This window comes from Myotis brandtii, unplaced genomic scaffold (genome assembly GCF_000412655.1).
Source record: "Myotis brandtii unplaced genomic scaffold, ASM41265v1 scaffold470, whole genome shotgun sequence".
Lineage (NCBI taxonomy): Eukaryota > Metazoa > Chordata > Mammalia > Chiroptera > Vespertilionidae > Myotis > Myotis brandtii.
In genome coordinates, this window is record NW_005367953.1 from 134,979 (window position 1) to 151,923 (window position 16,945).

The 16,945-nt window shown below is 39.1% G+C and overlaps 1 protein-coding gene across 10 annotated transcripts; it reads right to left on the reverse strand.

Moving 5' to 3' along the window:
• On the reverse strand, window positions 1-16,541 carry ZNF655 (zinc finger protein 655). 10 transcript variants are annotated; one of them, XM_014547301.1, is made up of 5 exons: window positions 16,046-16,463; window positions 14,883-14,968; window positions 14,368-14,494; window positions 6,511-6,615; window positions 1-5,804 (listed from the first exon to the last, which is right to left on the reverse strand). In XM_014547301.1, the coding sequence occupies exons 1-5, from the start codon at window positions 16,179-16,181 to the stop codon at window positions 4,414-4,416; spliced, it is 1,845 nt and encodes a 614-aa protein (XP_014402787.1). In that variant the 5' UTR covers window positions 16,182-16,463; the 3' UTR covers window positions 1-4,413. The 10 variants fall into 10 exon arrangements, with proteins under 10 accessions (XP_014402787.1, XP_014402792.1, XP_014402793.1 ...); XM_014547306.1 differs by lacking the exons at window positions 14,368-14,494; window positions 14,883-14,968; window positions 16,046-16,463 and adding exons at window positions 6,910-6,940; window positions 10,379-10,545; XM_014547307.1 differs by lacking the exons at window positions 14,368-14,494; window positions 14,883-14,968; window positions 16,046-16,463 and adding exons at window positions 6,910-6,971; window positions 10,379-10,545.
• Window positions 16,542-16,945: the final 404 nt, after the last annotated feature.

The following is a 16,945-nucleotide window of genomic DNA, read 5'->3' on the forward strand; positions in this document are numbered from 1 at the left end:
TTATGCCCAAGTTGTAAATTTATAAACATGAATGAAATACAAATACAAGAGGTTAACCATTTTCTATAAGTGGAGTGAATAGGATGCATCAACAAAATAAAAATATTCCAGCATTATTTTCTTGTTGACTTATACAGGGCACCATCTGATTTCTTATTGAAATCATTCTTACAGTCTTGGATTAAACAATAGTTCCTTTATGCACTTGTATTTTGAAAATGTGAACTCATATGAATTTTAGACAAGACAGATGTCAGCTTGCTGACTCCAACAGGGAGTGCCTGTCAGGAGGCAGTTCCTACCACAGACAAGGATGCCTGATGTTTTCACTAGTCATATTTAAGTTCTCCAAACCCAGGGCATCCCATCCTGGACAATGCCAGTCCTACACTGTTAAATGCTTGCTCATTAATTCCCTCTATCTTCTGTCTAAACATCTGTCTTCTATTTTTACTGGTTTTTATAATAGTATTTATATTAATAACTATTTGGCACTTACTATATGACCAGTACCTTTTACATTATCTCTGTAATTTTCATGCTATTAGCCACATTGTATAGACAAGAAAACTAGAGAGACTAAGTAAAATTTCCAAAGTCACACAGCTAGTAAACAGCAAAATTCAAACACAGGTATGTCTAATTCTGAAGCTATTGCTTAAACAACTAATCTGTTTATTTTTACTCAGTAGATGGTTTCATTCATTTGATTAGGTTAACTGTATCCTTTAACTAGCACTGAATATCATAGTGTCTGGCAAATGTATTATTGAATGGACAGGTAGTTACATTTCTAGTTGTGGGAATTCCATTATGCTTTGCTGAGATGACACCCTAGGAGTTTTCGTTCTTCAACTTCATCAGTTACCCTCATACTATTTGCTAGTGTGAGGCATTTCTCCAGAAAGCTCATATGTTACCCTGAAAATGCCATTCTCTCATTTGTAGGCCTTCTGACATAATCTCTCTTGCCTGAAATGCTCTCCTTGCTCCTCTTCCAGTGTACCACATATCTTTCAAGTCTACCTCTATCTGGATACTCTTTTGCTCAACCCAGAACCTAGGTATCAAACTTGATTTTCCCAATAACTGCTTTGTTCCACTGCTATAATGTAACCAGAGGTGACAGTAAATCTTGGTAAGAATAAATGTCCAGCAGCAAGTTCTAATTAGCAGCAAAAATTAAGAGCACATTTGGGCATTGAAAATGGAAATGTAAATCTAGTGATGGGAATGGAGGGGACTTAGCAGGAAACAGGAATTTGGGACCTTTGATCTGTGACCTGTCCCAGTCAAAATTGTCTAAGCCTGTTCATGGGGCGTGGAAGGGTCTCTGACTAGCACCAAAAGATATTGGGATATTTTCTCCTAGTATCCCAGAGAGCTTTGAGAGCATTTAGGATGAGTTGCAAACTAATAACAGTGAATCATTGGGGTATAACAAGGAATGAAGAGCAATCAAAGAAAACGTCCCTGGTTGGTGTCTAATACCAACTTCACGATGATGCAAAGTTTTGGAGTCAAACACACCTGACTTTGAACTTGCTATGTGATCCTAACAAGTTCTTTAACCTCCCTATACCTCAGTTCTGTAAAATGAAGCTAGTTCCCTTGCAGAACTGTGAGGAACAAGTTTGAATATGCACATACATATATGTACATGTAGGTGGGTGGGCAGATAGAAGATAAAATTAGGTGTCCCTCAACTATTAGATTTCTTCTCTTACCTCTCCAGCATCAAGACTAAAAAAATGAACACAAACTCATATTCTATTGGACCAATTAAATATCAGCAAGCTTAAACTGGCAAGTTACTTTTTTCTAATTTTTAAAAATGTGTTTTACTAAAAAACTCACACACACACACACACACATTCTGCCTAATTTAACTGAAACTTCAAATGATTTCCTCTTATTTTATGTACTGACACCATCCCAATTGAATAATCCTTTAATTCCTAAACATTCAGACTTTATTCCTCAAGAGTTCTGTGGAAGAGCAAGTACCAGTATACAGGAGAACAACCTACTCTTGTTATGAAGCAAGTATATCTGTAAGGAACTGAGTTGCAGCCAGAAAGGTGATTCCAAAATTTCCAAATGCTTCCAGCTAAGGCCTTCAGATTTTATTTGAAACAGATTTGCAGAATATCAAACACACTTTTATTCAAGCAGAAGTAAAAAGCACATTCCTAAACCAAATGCATACAAGTGATGTTTATACATTCTGGTATTTAAGGATTGCTTCATCCTCTGTTTCATAATCCCCGGAAGTGACTATTAGCTTCTATACATGAGTATACACATTCCTGACAGGGGAAAAAAACATGCATTTCCATTTGATTTTACATTTAGATTCCCACCTTGCCCTGATTAGATCATATGCTTGCTGATGGCTAAGAGGTAAAATATACTGGTAGAACTATCCTAGAGGTTAGCCATAAAATGCTTATAGGGCAAGCAATACATTTTTATATATTTGTTGAGGATCCCTCATGAATATTATAACTTCTGAACTATGAAGGCCTCAACTGCTGGAATGACAACTAGAATTTTAAATAACACTTGTCTTATTCACAAAATATTATGAAACTTAAGATGGAAAAATATAATAAAGTGCTCTGACATCATCTAAGAATCATAAACTGTTGCTAGGTGTTATGATGGTGATCCTGAAATCTGGAGCCAACATCTGTGATCACTTTTACCAATCAAGAAAATCATGTTCTTGTATATGGCCTATAGACTCTAGTAAAATACAAAAAAAAAAAATGTGATAATGAATAAGTATACACAATGCCCCCACACTTCAAATACTGTCCTAGATTGATGAGGGGATATTGAGGGTGGAAATCCAAATAGATAAGAAAACAACCTTAATGGTTAAAATTTTACCAGGAACAGAATTACCAACTCTCTTGAAATATTCTCTCTGGAGATATTATATAAGAACAGCAATATCTTTGTTGGAAGGCTGAGCTCTCTGCCTTATGAAGCTCTCTGATCTTTTAGTATATGTTCTTTATGTTTTGCCCTATCAAAAACAAGCCCGAGCATTTTGCTGGCCTTCAATGGAAGTATATAAAATATTTCTAAACTTAGACATGCAGAGTAGATGCTGAATGAATGTAGCTATAACACTAGGAGTCCTTATCATCTCTGTTAGTGGGCTGTGGATGCAAAACAAGGCAGCTAAGAACTTGGGCATCACTTGAAATTGTTTAGCTGTCTGTCATAAATTCAAGGGAGAAAGAATCTTTCATACTCATAGGTGAACCGGATGTGGAAATCCAATTCTTTTAAAGGAAGATGCTTTACTTTGGGAAAGAAGACACCAGAACAGTGACATCAAGTGGGGACGGCATACCTGCTGGTAAAAAGCTTAAAACTAGGAAACCATCATTCGAAGGCGCTTAAGAGAGTGGATAAATCAACAGGAATCCAGTTGTTGTGGCTAGAAACAAATAGGAATTAGGGTCTTCAGAAAAGAGCAGGCCTAATAGTCTGTTTTGGAGAGAACTTGGGTGGAGAACAGCAGAAAAAACTAAATGAGCTACCTTCCAGATGCTGATATGTTTTAACATTGGTGTAATTACAGTATCTTAGAGAAGCTGAGAACAATACATACCAATTTCAAGAAAAAGAAAAATGTTTATAGGCCACATTAAAATAAAAATAGCTTAAATGAATTCCATAAATAAAGTATACATAGTTACTTACAACACCTATTATATTAAAGAATGCCATGAGAAACAGTACTGCATTCACCATGTCACTCCTCAGGCTAGATTTTTCTGCAATGAAAAAGATCGGGACTATATATTAATGATTTCATATACAAATAATCAACAATTGTCCCTTCAATATTTTGATGTTGAGTAAAGCCTGAAATGTGGCAATAAATTTTTTCCATTTGAGTTATATCAGATTCTGGTCTGGTGTAGATATTCTGATGATGAAAAAGACTTGAACTCCTATACTCAATGGCTTCTCTTGGGTATGGATTCTTTGATGTTGAATGAAGATTGAAATATGACTGAATCTTCACACACACACATTTATTACATTCATAGGCTTTCTGCATGGAATGAATTTGATGCTGAAAAGGTATTTTCTTTGACTGAAGGCTTTTTCACATTCTTTACAGTGGTGGGCTTTTATTCCTGTATGAATTCTCCAATGATGACTAAGTTATGAACATAACATGAAGCATTTACCACATTCAATATATTTGTAGGTTTTCTCTGGTATGGGTTTGCAGGCATCAATTAAAAGTTTAAAACTAATAGCTTTCCTACATTCATCACATTCAGAAAATTTCTCTCTGGTGTGGATTCTCCGATGATGAAAAGGTTGAGCTGACTGAAGATTTTATCACATTTAGTACTCACAATTTTTCCCTGGTGTGAACTCTCAGATATTGAATGAGGCCTGAACTTGACTAAATGTCTTCCCACGTTCATTACATTCATAAGGTTTCTCTTTGGTATGAATTCTTTGATGTTGAGCAAGTTGTGCTCTCTGAATGAGGTTCTTTTCCCATGCATCACAATCAAAGGCTTCTTCTCTGGTAAGGACTTCTCGCTGCAGGACAAGATCTGAGCTATGATTAAAACTTTCCTCATAATCATTATACTCAGAGGATTTCTCTTTCCTGTGAATTTTGTGATGCTGAATAAGGCATGAGGTTTGACTGAAAGCTTTCCCACATTCATTACATTCATGTGGTTTCTCTCCTGTGTGAATTCTTTGATGCTGAATAAGATGGGAATTCAATCTGAAGTCTTTTCCACATTCAGTACATGTATAGGGCTTTTCTCTGAGACTAACTCCTTGATGTTTAGTAAAGTTCATCCCACATTCATATTCATAGGCTTTCTCTTCACAGTGAACCTTCTGATGTTCGACTAGGAATGAGGTATGGTAGAAGTCGCTGCCACATACAGTAGTACACTTACAGGGCATCTCTCTGTGAATTCTCTGATGTTGAGTAAGGTGTACACTACGACTGAATACTCTTTCACAATTGCTACATTTATAAGATTTTGCTTTAGTGTGAATCCTCTTATGCTTCATTATGCCTGAGCTCTGACTAGAGGATTTATCAGATAATTCACAGGACTTCTCAGACATTTCACATTTATAGGGTTTTTCTCTAGTATGTATTCTTTTATGTCGACTAAGACTTGAGCTCTGACTGAAAGATTTTTCACATTCTTTACATTTGTAGGGTTTCTCTTTAGTATGAATTCTCTGATGTCTAGAAAGAGCTGAGCTCTGATGGAAGATTTTCTCACATGCATCACATTTATAGGATTTCTCAGTGGTGAAAATGCTCTCACATTTACTAAGGTGGGAAAGATCCATTAAGCTTTCTTTATATTCACTGTTCTGAAAATCCTGTGTTAGATTTACTTGTTCATGTTTCTCAGCAGCTGAATTCTGGTTGAGGCCAATGTCATACCTATCAATGTCATCAATGTTCTGTATTCTAAGATCTCTCTGGTCTGTATCAAGGGTAGATTCCAGACTGAAGCTTTTTTCAGGTTCATTACATTCATTGTTTTCACTGGTGAAAGTTTTCTTGCTGATTGTTATTTGCCTAAACTCTCTCTCCAGGAATAAAAATTTCCTTAGTATTTCCTGAAGCCTTTCTAATCTGTCCTCAGGTTTATACACTTCTCTAGTCTCAGGAACTTGGCCGGCATCCTTTTTGAGTCTTCCTACTCTCATTTTGCATGAATGTACTTCTGAAATTTTCTGCTTAGGAATCAACAGCTTGTTCTCTTCTCTGGTTCCTCCATCTGATGCAATATATAAATAGAAAATGCAAATGTAATCTGTACCCTATGCTTAGAAAAAGAAAACTCAGAGAGGAAAAAGCTAAGTAATATAGTATCTATCAGGATTAAAGAAGTTTATTTACTCTAAAACATATGCATAAAATTTCAACAGCAGATATAAGGGCATGAAATGAAAGTGTGGTAGGTTCTAAATGGTTCAGGGTGTGGTAGAAACAGAAGATACTTTCAGCAGAGTAAGAAAATCAATTAAGGTATTTCAAAGGATTAAATAGTTCTAACGAATTATAGACAAGCAACTTGAATAGGGACCTACTACAACTTGTGGATGATTAGGGACAAAATAAATGCAAAGAGTTCATCAAAACTGAAGGGAAGCCCTGGCCAGTGTGGCTCAGTTGGTTTGGCATCTCATGCACCAAAAGGTTGCCAGTTCCATTCACCGGTCAGGGTACATGCCCAGGTTGCCAGCTTGATCCCCAGTAGGGGGTGTGCATGAGGCAGCTGATAATGTTTTGCTCTGACATGGATGTTTCGCTGTCTCCTTTCCTTTTTCTCTAAAAATCAATTAAAAAAAAAAACTGGAGAGAAAAGGAAAGAGTTCTCCATTCTGGGATACAGACAGAGCTCTCCATTCTGATTGCCAAAGCAGCTACAACTTGGCTCAACAACAGTACTAATTCCATCTGATTGATTCTGCCTTACTCACCTGAGCGGTCATCTCTTAAGACTTCTCTATTCTTAGTTTCCAAATCAAAGACCTGTAGATCTTGTTCCAGCTGAGAGATCCCATCAGGCTTGAAAATTGGAAATCCTGCTCATAGAGAAGGAAATGGGATGTGGCAATTTATCCCCAGATACCATACCAGCCACTTTTTCTCTTAACTTGTGGTTAACAGAGAAAGTAAATTCTTAGAAGACATTAGGAAGACCTGGAGTGTGAGAGTGGCAAAGATCCTCTACAAGGAACTCCTATTTGAGCTCTATAAAGAAGTATGTCAAGGAACAAGTTTATGACTTTTGAGAGCAATAGTGTTCATTTAAACATTACTCAAACAGAATTTATGCATGGGATAATTTCACAGAAATTATCATTAGCACTCCTCACCTGTTGCCTCTAGATCAATCTTGTATTAGACCTGGTCAAAATTGAGGTAATCAAAATATAACCTAGAGAAAAGTGGATATTTAAGCATCTGTTGTATGGTGACATGAACCATAGCAACAGAATCAGTGAAGGCTGAGTAAATATTCTTAGGATAAATCTTAAGAAACAATTCATTTCAATTCAAATAAGGAAACAAAGAATAATCTGACACATTCTCACCCATTAGGAGCTTACACTCTTGTTTATTAAACAAACATTTATGGGATGCCCTCTCTATCCAAAGTATGTCAGGGATAAAGGGCTCAAGCCAATAAGGCTCATTCTCTCAAAGACCTTATACTCCTAACTGCAGAGACAGGTATAAACAAATAATTATAATATATAGTGAGGAAAGTGCAATAAAAGTGCATCTTCACATAAAATGGTCTTTCTCTGGCTTGCATAATGGACTGCTAGGATCTAAACTCTTTTAAAGTGAAAGTAAGAGGCAGTCTGCTTCTGAAGGGCCAGAACTATTATAGCATCAAAGGGGCATTTTAGACATGTTCAGCCCAGAAAGCTTCTAGTAGCACACATACAAGGTCTTAGCTCAAGCCTCTCATCTCCAAAAGCCTTTCTCTTCACTTACTGAATGTCTACAAAATTTATTTGTTCCTCTTATCCTGATATGTCACTATATAATGAAATTTACAGATTTTTTACTTGGTTTCAGGTATCAACATCCCTACCTGATTGCAGGGATCATGTAGCTTGTATCTTGCATTTCTTTTGATTCATTTACTTAAAAGCTACTCACTGAGTGCCAATTTTGTGTCCAAGTATCAACATACAACAAATAACCAATGTTTTTAAAAGGGCATTGGACTTAGAAAATATAAACTAACAGCTGCCCTCTTGGGATTCTGTGTGAGAGTCTAAGAGCAGAGAGATCAGAACAAATATAAAAAAGATATAAATGTCTTTTATTTACTGTGTTTCTAAATTCCTACTGGGCACTAATAGAGTTCTTTTGGACATGTATTTAGTTAAGGTCCTCCATGTCAAATGAAATAGTTTTGCAAGTTAAAAAAAAGTTAGTGTGGTATGAAGCAGCAACTATTCTGTTCAGAATTCTGATAACATAATTTGCAACTTCTACTTTTGAGATATTTATTAAGATATTTTTAAGTATTTGACAACTGAAATTTTGGTTCTTTATATCTACACTTAAATCACATATGCACAACAAAAAAGATCATCTCGATGTGGAATGAGAGGTTTGATTTTGGACTTGTGTTTAAGGTAATGTAGAAACATATAAAATGCTTAACAGGCAATTAGATATACAAGACTGAAGTTCAGAAGAAAACAGAGTTCATGATATAGACTTAAAGTCACCTGTATCATCACAATATTAAGCTATGATTTACTAAGTAGGTGGTAGGTACAAAGTACCATACCCATGAGCGATACAAGCTTGCACTCACTTAATAGTCACCATACCTTTATGAGGTAGTCACTATTATTATACCCATTTTACAAATAGGAAAACTAAGATTCAAAGAGGTTAATTAACTTGCCCAAGGCCACAAGTGGTTCCAGCGGTTCTCAACCTGTGGGTCGCGAACAATGAAAATACATCCTGCATATCAGATATTTACATTACGATTCATAACAGTAGCAAAATTACAGTTATGAAGTAGCAACGAAAAAATTTTATGGTTGGGGGTCACCACAACATGAGGAATTGTCTTAAAGGGTCGCGGCATTAGGAAGGTTGAGAACCACTGACAGGACATAAACCCAGTCTTATTTCAGAACCTGGCTTTTAAATAATCCACTAGTAAAAAAATGATTGTGAATGAAATCCATTCCTTCCTCCAAAATATGTATAGAAAGAGAACAGAAGACCAATATGTTGATAATGGAATAAATAGTAAACATAATAAAAGAACAGAAATAGTGATTGGAGAACCAGGATCCAAAAGACTTGGAATCATGAATGTTTTCATTAAAAGGGATCTAAGAGATCTTTAGTGCCAAAGAAATAAAAAATCTCTTTATAATAAAAATCCAAACTCTAGGCACAGTCAGAGCAATATTCAATTTGAGGAAATTGAACTTGTAAAGAAATAATTTGAACTCTCCTAAAATTTTTATTTGTATTAAAAAAATTGGTCTATAGCTCATATCACTTGTCCTTTTCAAACAAACATTTGAGTAACTACCATGAGCCAGATACTTATAAACATAATCTAACTTAATCCTTGGCACAAACCAAAAGGGAGACACTATTTTTCATGTATGGTTTTTTAAAAAATATATTTTATTGATTTCTTACAGAGAGGAAGGGAGAAGGATAGAGAGTCAGAAACATCGATGAGAGAGAGACATCGATCAGCTGCCTCCTGCACACTCCCCACTGGGTATGTGCCCGCAACCAAGGTACATGCCCTTGACCGGAATCGAACCCGGGACCCTTGAGTCCACAGGCCGACTCTATCCACTGAGCCAAACCAGTCAGGGCTATTTTTCATGTTTTATAGATGAAGAAAATGAGTGTGAGTTTAAATATTTGCTCAATGTATCACAGCTGGTAACTGGAACACAAGTTTAATTCCACAGTTTATATTCTTTCTACTCTACCACACTAAGGGTCTCAGAAAGCATTAAGACAGGTTTTCCTGCCATTGGTCTAAATGTCTTTTCCTGCCCTGGCCAGGTAACTCACTCAGAGTGTGGTCCGGATATGCCAAGCTTGCAAGTTCAATCTCCAGTCAGGGCACATAGAAGATGCAACTAATGAATGCATAGATAAGTGAAACAACAAATCAATGTTTCTCTTTCCTTCTCTCTTTCTTTCTCTCTTTCTTTCTTTCTTTCTTTCTTTCTTTCTTTCTTTCTTTCTTTCTCTCTCTCTCTCTCTCTCTCTCTCTCTCTCTCTCTCTCTTTCTCTCTCTCTCTCTCTCTCCCTCCCTCCCTTTCGCTCTCTAAAATCAATAATAATAAATAAATGCCTTTTCCTAAATTTAAGTCAAAACTCTGTGCTCTCAAAAATAGCATTTGCTTAGATTTGTTTTGTAGCTCAAGCCTCTAATCTAAAATTACTTAATTTTTGCCTGGCTGGTGTGGCTCAGTGGTTGAGCGCTGACCTATGAACCAGGAGGTCACGGTTTGATTCTTGGTCAAGGCACATGCCCGGGTTGTGGGCTCGATCCCCAGTGGGGGACATGCAGGAGGCAGCTGATCAATGATTCTCATCATTAATGTTTCTCTCTCTCTCTCTCTCTTCCTCTCTGAAATCAATAAAAATATATTTTAGAAAAATAAAATAACTTAATTTTTTATTAAAATCTTTTCATTTTTAAATTTAAACCATGATCATTTCCTAATTAGATTTACTTTTACTTAATCTGGTTTTTTAAAGTAACATTTAAAATATACCTCAGAATTAAAAGGTTAAGGGATAAAGCAAAAAAATAAAATATACCTCATTATTTGGTTTCCTGCCTAAGATTTAGCCATTTGGAAGCTTCATGCCTTTCTTCCTGATCCTTAACAAATACACAAATAAAATCTCTCCTTAGAAATATTGTTCTTGTGTATCTTCTATAATAATAAAAGTGTAATATGCTCATTAGACCGGACGTCGGACAACCTTCTAGACAAAGCCGGGGCTGCTGCAAGGGAAGCCTGGGTCCCAGGTGCCAGAGGGAAGCCGGTGGCGGCAGCCAGGGGAAGGAAGGCCTACTCTTGCAAGAATTTCGTGCATCGGGCCTCTAGTATACTTATAATGGAATATATTCCTAGACAATTTTACGTCTTGAATGTGTCCTTTCTGTTCCCAAACTATACAAACATGCCTATCTGTTCAATTTATCATAGCCATTTTTCATTGTCATCAGAGTACAGCCATGAAAATACAAAAAACACCATATGTGGTTTAACTAATTGCTTTAAGACACAAAATAGTGAAAAAGAGCATGGGTTTCATAGTCAGTTTTGATTCCAAATTACGTGAATTACTAATTTCTCTGAATCTCAGCTTCCTCAGGTATAAAATAGAGTAATATCTGCTCACAGGGTTACAGTAAGGATTAAAATATATATCGCTCCGCCACTTCGAACCTACATATGCAAATTAACCACCATCTTTGTTGGCGGTTAATTTGCATATCTTGCTGATTAGCCAATGGGGGGCATGGCAAAGGTACGGTCAATTACCATGTTTGTCTATTATTAGATAGGATTATCTAGGAGCGTATTGGTTGCTTAAGAAATAGTATATAGCTGTGGCAATAAAAACATTCTATACAAAATCATTTTTGTCCTGAGGACATTAACTTCAAAAAGTTAGGGGCTATGTGCCAAACATTCCTGATTTGTCAACTCACTTATCATGAACTAGAATTCTGATAAACATGTCATCTAATCAGGCACCACCACTCTATCCCATTTGCAATGCAATCCAGGCCTCTTTCCTAGTCTTAATTTCCAGTACTTAATCTTAATTTTAAGCACTAAGTCACATATAACATTCCTTTGGGTATGACCCTCAAGCCAGTAATTCATACATTGTTAATAGAGTATGCTTCTTTTTAGATTTGGTAATAAAAATTATGTTTTTACAAACTTTTTCGCTCTTTTACTCAACTGTTCATACTCTATATTTTTTTGTTTTATCTATTTGTTTTTGTTAATCCTCACCCGAGGATATTTTTTCATTGATCTTTTAGAGAGAGTGGAAAAGAGAGGGAAAGACAGAGAGAAACATTGATGTGAGAGAAACATTGGTTGTCTCCCTCATGCACCCCAACCAGGGCCCGGGCCAGGGAGGAGCCTACAACCAAGGTACGTGCCCTTGATGGGAATCAAACCCAGGCCCCTTTAGTCTGCAAGCCAATGCTCTATCCACTGAGCCAAACCAGAGAGGGCCATACTCTGTATATTTACTAGAATATAGTCAAAGCACTTAACCAAAGGACCAAAGTTCTGATGTCTGTGACAAATACACCTCAGAGCTACTGCCATGGGAAAAAAGATGTGAACTGGCTGCTAAGTCAGGGACTGAATTATAAGAGTCCTTATTTTATAACATGAACATTAAACTAAGTTAATTAAATGTATAACTTTAAAATTCACATGGAATTTGCTGAACCCACAAATATGAAAGGTCTTCCCAAGGACTGTAGAAATTAATTACTAAGGAGAGGCTCCTATCACAAGAGCAAATTGAATACGAGGATTTCTTGTGTGTATTTGTGCCCAGTATGTGTATAAGTATGCATGTGTGTCCTGTGTGTATGAAGAGATGCGAGAAAATGGAACAAAATTCAGTTAACTAGCATGCTGTGCTATTAGGCTGATTAAGCTAAGAAGTTTCTTTACTCCAAAAAGTAGACAGGTTAACTGTTGGAAATTATGTAATTATTAGATAAAATTTATAGTATCTTGCAATTACATATCACTTTACAGTATACAAAATTGTTAAATATACATTCAATCTGATGCCCTGAAATAAAGAAACAGAACTCTTTTGCCTTCCCATCTCCCCTCCACCAAGGACAGAGCTAAGGAACACTTAATCAGAAAAGGTCATATAAATGTATCAATCTTGTTTGGCAACAAATAATAAAGGGGACAAAGTCAGGACCTTGGAGGCGGCCACAGGGACTTAAAAGAAGACTAGAATGTTAAATATAAAGAAAGCCCAGGGGTCACAAGAGAGTTAAGCATCGGAAGGAGCAGGTCCTGTTCACTACAGAAAAGGAGGGGCACGCAACAAACGTTCCACATTCTAAAATAAAATGAAAACATCATAACTGAAGAGCTGGAGTTGAACTTTGTGGTTTCTCAGAACACAAGTAGATGACCACCAACCATGGCTTCTGAATGAACTCAAAATTCAGGATACAAAATGCATCTGGTGGCAACGGAGAGTTTCCTTGGCCCTTTAGAAATTTAACAAAGGTCTTTTGAGGAGCTGCAATTTTACAAAGTGGTGGCATCCTGGGAGCATCTATTCCATCAATCAAATGTAATATCTTATAATCGTGGAAAAGGAGTTTCCGAGCGGGGATGAGCAATATCGATGGGAAGCCGATACTTGGGCCATCTCTTGGAGATTCCTGCTGAAAGGACTGCAAGTGTTTCTCCAGAGAAAGCACTTGCCTGGGTATGACTCAGGGCCGGGCAGGAATTCACACTATGAATCCGGGTGGTGGGAAGACGGAGAAGTATGCCTATAAAGATCAAAGAGCCAGGAATGGAAAACACGCTAAAACCTTCCCAGTTGGCAGGCTGCCTCCCCACAGAGAAGAAGACCTCTTTAATCCTGAGTGTAATCAAGGAGACAAAACAACAACCCTAGATGCCATCAGCATAGGCAAAGCAAAATGAAAGAGAGAAAAGAAAAACCATCATTAAATTCACACATAAATAAAAAGAACAAAAGCAGAGACGCAACAACAAAACAAACAAACAAAAAAAAAAAACAGACAGAGAGAGAGAGAGAGAGGAAAAGGAGCAATGCTCACATCAAGGGGGCTATCAACAACCCTCCACTGACGCTTCTCCACAGCACCACAGGTTACCTAATCTGGGCGGCCTACTGTACAACCCATATGACAAAGGAGAGAGACTTGGTTTAAATCTGAGACTTCTGCTGCTAGGAATGAGGTTATTAGGATTACCATCTGGGTGACTCACTGAAATGTATGCACAGTGAGTCTTGTCTTTAAATGAAGTCTCTCAAATCCTGCCTGCTTGAAGATGAATTTAGTAATCTCTCTTGTAAGAGATTACTCAACAAGAAGGATTTAAGCTTATCTTTTAAAAAGGCATTTCTTCTTCCAAAGAAAATGAGAAACTCGGATACAAAGGCACTGAATTATCAGGAAGGAAAGTGTCTGGTTGTAGGTTGGGAGGCCCTAGAGCAGCGGTTCTCAACCTGTGGGTCGAGAACAACCTTTGGCGGTCGAACGACCCTTTCACAGGGGTCGCCTAAGACCATCCTGCATATCAGATATTTACATTATGATTCATACAGTAGCAACATTACAGTTATGAAGTAGCTACAAAAATAATTTTATGCTTGGGTCACAATATGAGGAACTGTATTTAAAAGGCCAGAATGTTAAGAACCACTGCCCTAGAGTCTCTCTCATATAAAATAAAAATTAAATTAAAATAAAAAAGGGAAGGTGAGAACTTAGGCAAAGCACAAGCAAGCTTCCCTTTTCTAACAAGGAACAGATACCCCATAAAAGCAGGAACCATTAACTCAGAATAAGGAGTAGAATGTCTCATCTTGAAACCCCCAAAGGAAAACCACTCCCAGAGGAGATGACCTTAAAGATAGAGGATTCAGAGGTTCTTAGACCTGGAATCTGAGCCAAACTCTACTTTCTCAGAGACCTCACACCTACTCAGTAAAGAAATCCCAATAGGTCAACTGAATGAATAAAAAGAAGTCCTTACCCAGTGAGACCACGTTCCCATAATTCTCTAACATCACTTCTCTGTAGAGATCCCTCTGAACAGGGTCCAGGCATCCCCATTCCTCTCGAGTAAGGTGCACAGCCACATCCTCGAATGTCACAAACTCCTGAAATAATACAGCCTGGCTGCTCTCGGGAATAAGGCCACTACAGCATCATGGCCAGAGAATGAAGGAGATGATATAGAGTCTCCAGTTGTGTATTTATGTTGGGGAGGAGTGAGAACAGATTAGAATCTAGGGAATAAATTCCATAACCCTTTAACAATAAGCACCCATCAAAACACTAGGGATAAAGAACAAACAGTGTTTTCCAGTGGTGTTGAGAAGATGGGAAGATGGTTTGTGTGACGTCCAGGTCTCTGAAGAGGATCAGTTCTGAAACCAGAGTCTGTTACTGAAAAAGTTCTAGGCAAGGTTTATGGATGGGGTGAGGGAAGGGACACACTCAATCAGCAGCAACAGTCCCTGAGGAAAAGGAGGTTCCTCAGCTCACCTGGTACCTGGCTGTCAGGAGTGCAGTTGCCTGGTCTCCTGGGCTTCCCTCGTGGGGAAGAGCAGGCACCTGGGGAACAGGTGGAGCTAAGGGAGGAGAAAGGAGCCAAGAGTGAGAGCAGCCCTTCCCCAGGGCTCCCTTACAGAAGAGAGCCAGTAGGACCCTTCTTCCCGTCAACATTCTAGTAAAACCAACGAACATTTATCAAGTATTGAGTGTGTCTACTCTGCTCTTTCTCAGCACTTGCACGCCCTACTACAAAAGTTCAGACCCATGAGACGGGATTTTAAGCAGTGTACCTGTTTTGCAAATGGGCAAAGCAAAGCATAAGAACTTACAGTGACTTGTCAAGAGCCATGGTTACCTAACAGACCTCTGACCCTTTCCCAGACACTGTTCTATAATCACTAAGCTTTCACCTTGTGAATGGGCACTGTCTCTCCAACTAGCGTGTAAGGCACCTCAGAATAAGGAATGGCCATTTGTTTCCTCACAATCCTTTCCACACTCCCACATGCCCCACAGCACTCTACACACAGTATTGCTGACACACGTTATTTCACTGCAGTTGGCTACAAGTATTCCGAGATAAGATTACAGGACAAAGGAAGTACAAGACAGATCAACCTACCTATATAATACATAAAAGTGTTATTGTATAATCAATAGAAGACATGTATACACTCCGACAGGCTCAACCAAGGAATTCCATGGGTGCTTTCTTGACCAAAATTAGTCACAAACACTGCAGTTGCAACAGAATGGCCTGTGGCAAAGCACGAAAGGTCATCCAGGAGGGAAGACACTAGGTGAAGGGAGGAGGGGGAGGGACAGCCCTGAACCTAAGAGGAAACGAAAGCCAAGCAAGGATTGTGAGATGCCGCAAAAACAGCACATCTGAGAAACGGTGGTGGATGTGGCAAAGGGGACGAAGCAAAGGTGGTATAAACAAAAAGCAGCTGGAGCAGCGTGAGGGACTACCATTCTGCCTGTTAAGGGAAGACAGGCTGTCCTTAATAGAGGGGCCCGGTGCCCCTCCCTCCCAGGCCTCCTTCTAAGGGGCCATCTTCTCCCTGGAGTTCCTGGCCTCCCTCTCTCACACCAGGCCCAGAAGCGCCCCCACACGCCCGTGCCCCTGGATGTCAGTGCTCTCTCTGCCTTACCCCCAGGGAGTCCCTGCTCCATGTCCGTGTCCTGCAGGAACTCAGGCTCTGGGGACAGGCCCTCGGGCTGGGTCTCCAAAGACGGAAACTGGGCCCTTGGTGATCCTGCTGCTTCCTGGACAGATAGTTCCTCCATCCCTGTTCTGGAGGGCAATGACCATCACTGTGGGGTGAGAGGAGGAGAAATGGTTTTAGTATGTGAAAATAGCCTGGAAGTTCCTATCCTGAGCACTTAGCAAAGCACCTTATACACTGCAGATACTCAATAAAAAAAAATAGTTGATAATGATTAAGCACCTAAACAACGAGTTGGTGGTATTTCCAAAAAAAAAAAAAATCAAGGAAGTACAATTGAATACAGTAAAGATTTCCGAGGAAAGTTTAAAATAGTTGAGATTTACAAATTTCTTTCAAGGCTCAAGTCTGTACCCAGAGACATATGCTCCTTAGGATTACTCATTATTTCTTTAAGAGCAGGCCCCTGGGGATTGCTTGGTAAACACTCCGTCGGCCCCCTTTCAATGACGAAATTCCACTGTGGGGATCAGGCCCTTCGCTAACCCCGACGAGGCAGGCAGGCCTTTCCCCTCAATCCTGCTAGTCGCCCAGGGAAGAGCTGCGGCCCAAGCGGACCGGACCGGCGTCCTTCAGAGCCAAGGCCGCCGCAGGGTTCCGCGCCCCTTCCGCGACGGGGCTGAAACACTCCGTCGGCCCCCTTTCAATGACGAAATTCCACTGTGGGGATCAGGCCCTTCGCTAACCCCGACGAGGCAGGCAGGCCTTTCCCCTCAATCCTGCTAGTCGCCCAGGGAAGAGCTGCGGCCCAAGCGGACCGGACCGGCGTCCTTCAGAGCCAAGGCCGCCGCAGGGTTCCGCGCCCCTTCCGCGACGGGGCTGCTG

What these genes read in the sequence shown, in the direction of transcription:
- ZNF655 (XM_014547301.1), bottom strand. Translation starts at nt 16,181, where the DNA reads ATGGAGGAACTATCTGTCCAGGAAGCAGCAGGATCACCAAGGGCCCAG. An exon ending in GGAGCAGGGACTCCCTGGGG is followed by an intron (nt 14,969 to 16,045) that starts GTAAGGCAGAGA and finishes CTCCTCCCTTAG; the next exon opens with CTCCACCTGTTCCCCAGGTG. An exon ending in TCCTGACAGCCAGGTACCAG is followed by an intron (nt 14,495 to 14,882) that starts GTGAGCTGAGGA and finishes GTATTATTTCAG; the next exon opens with GAGTTTGTGACATTCGAGGA.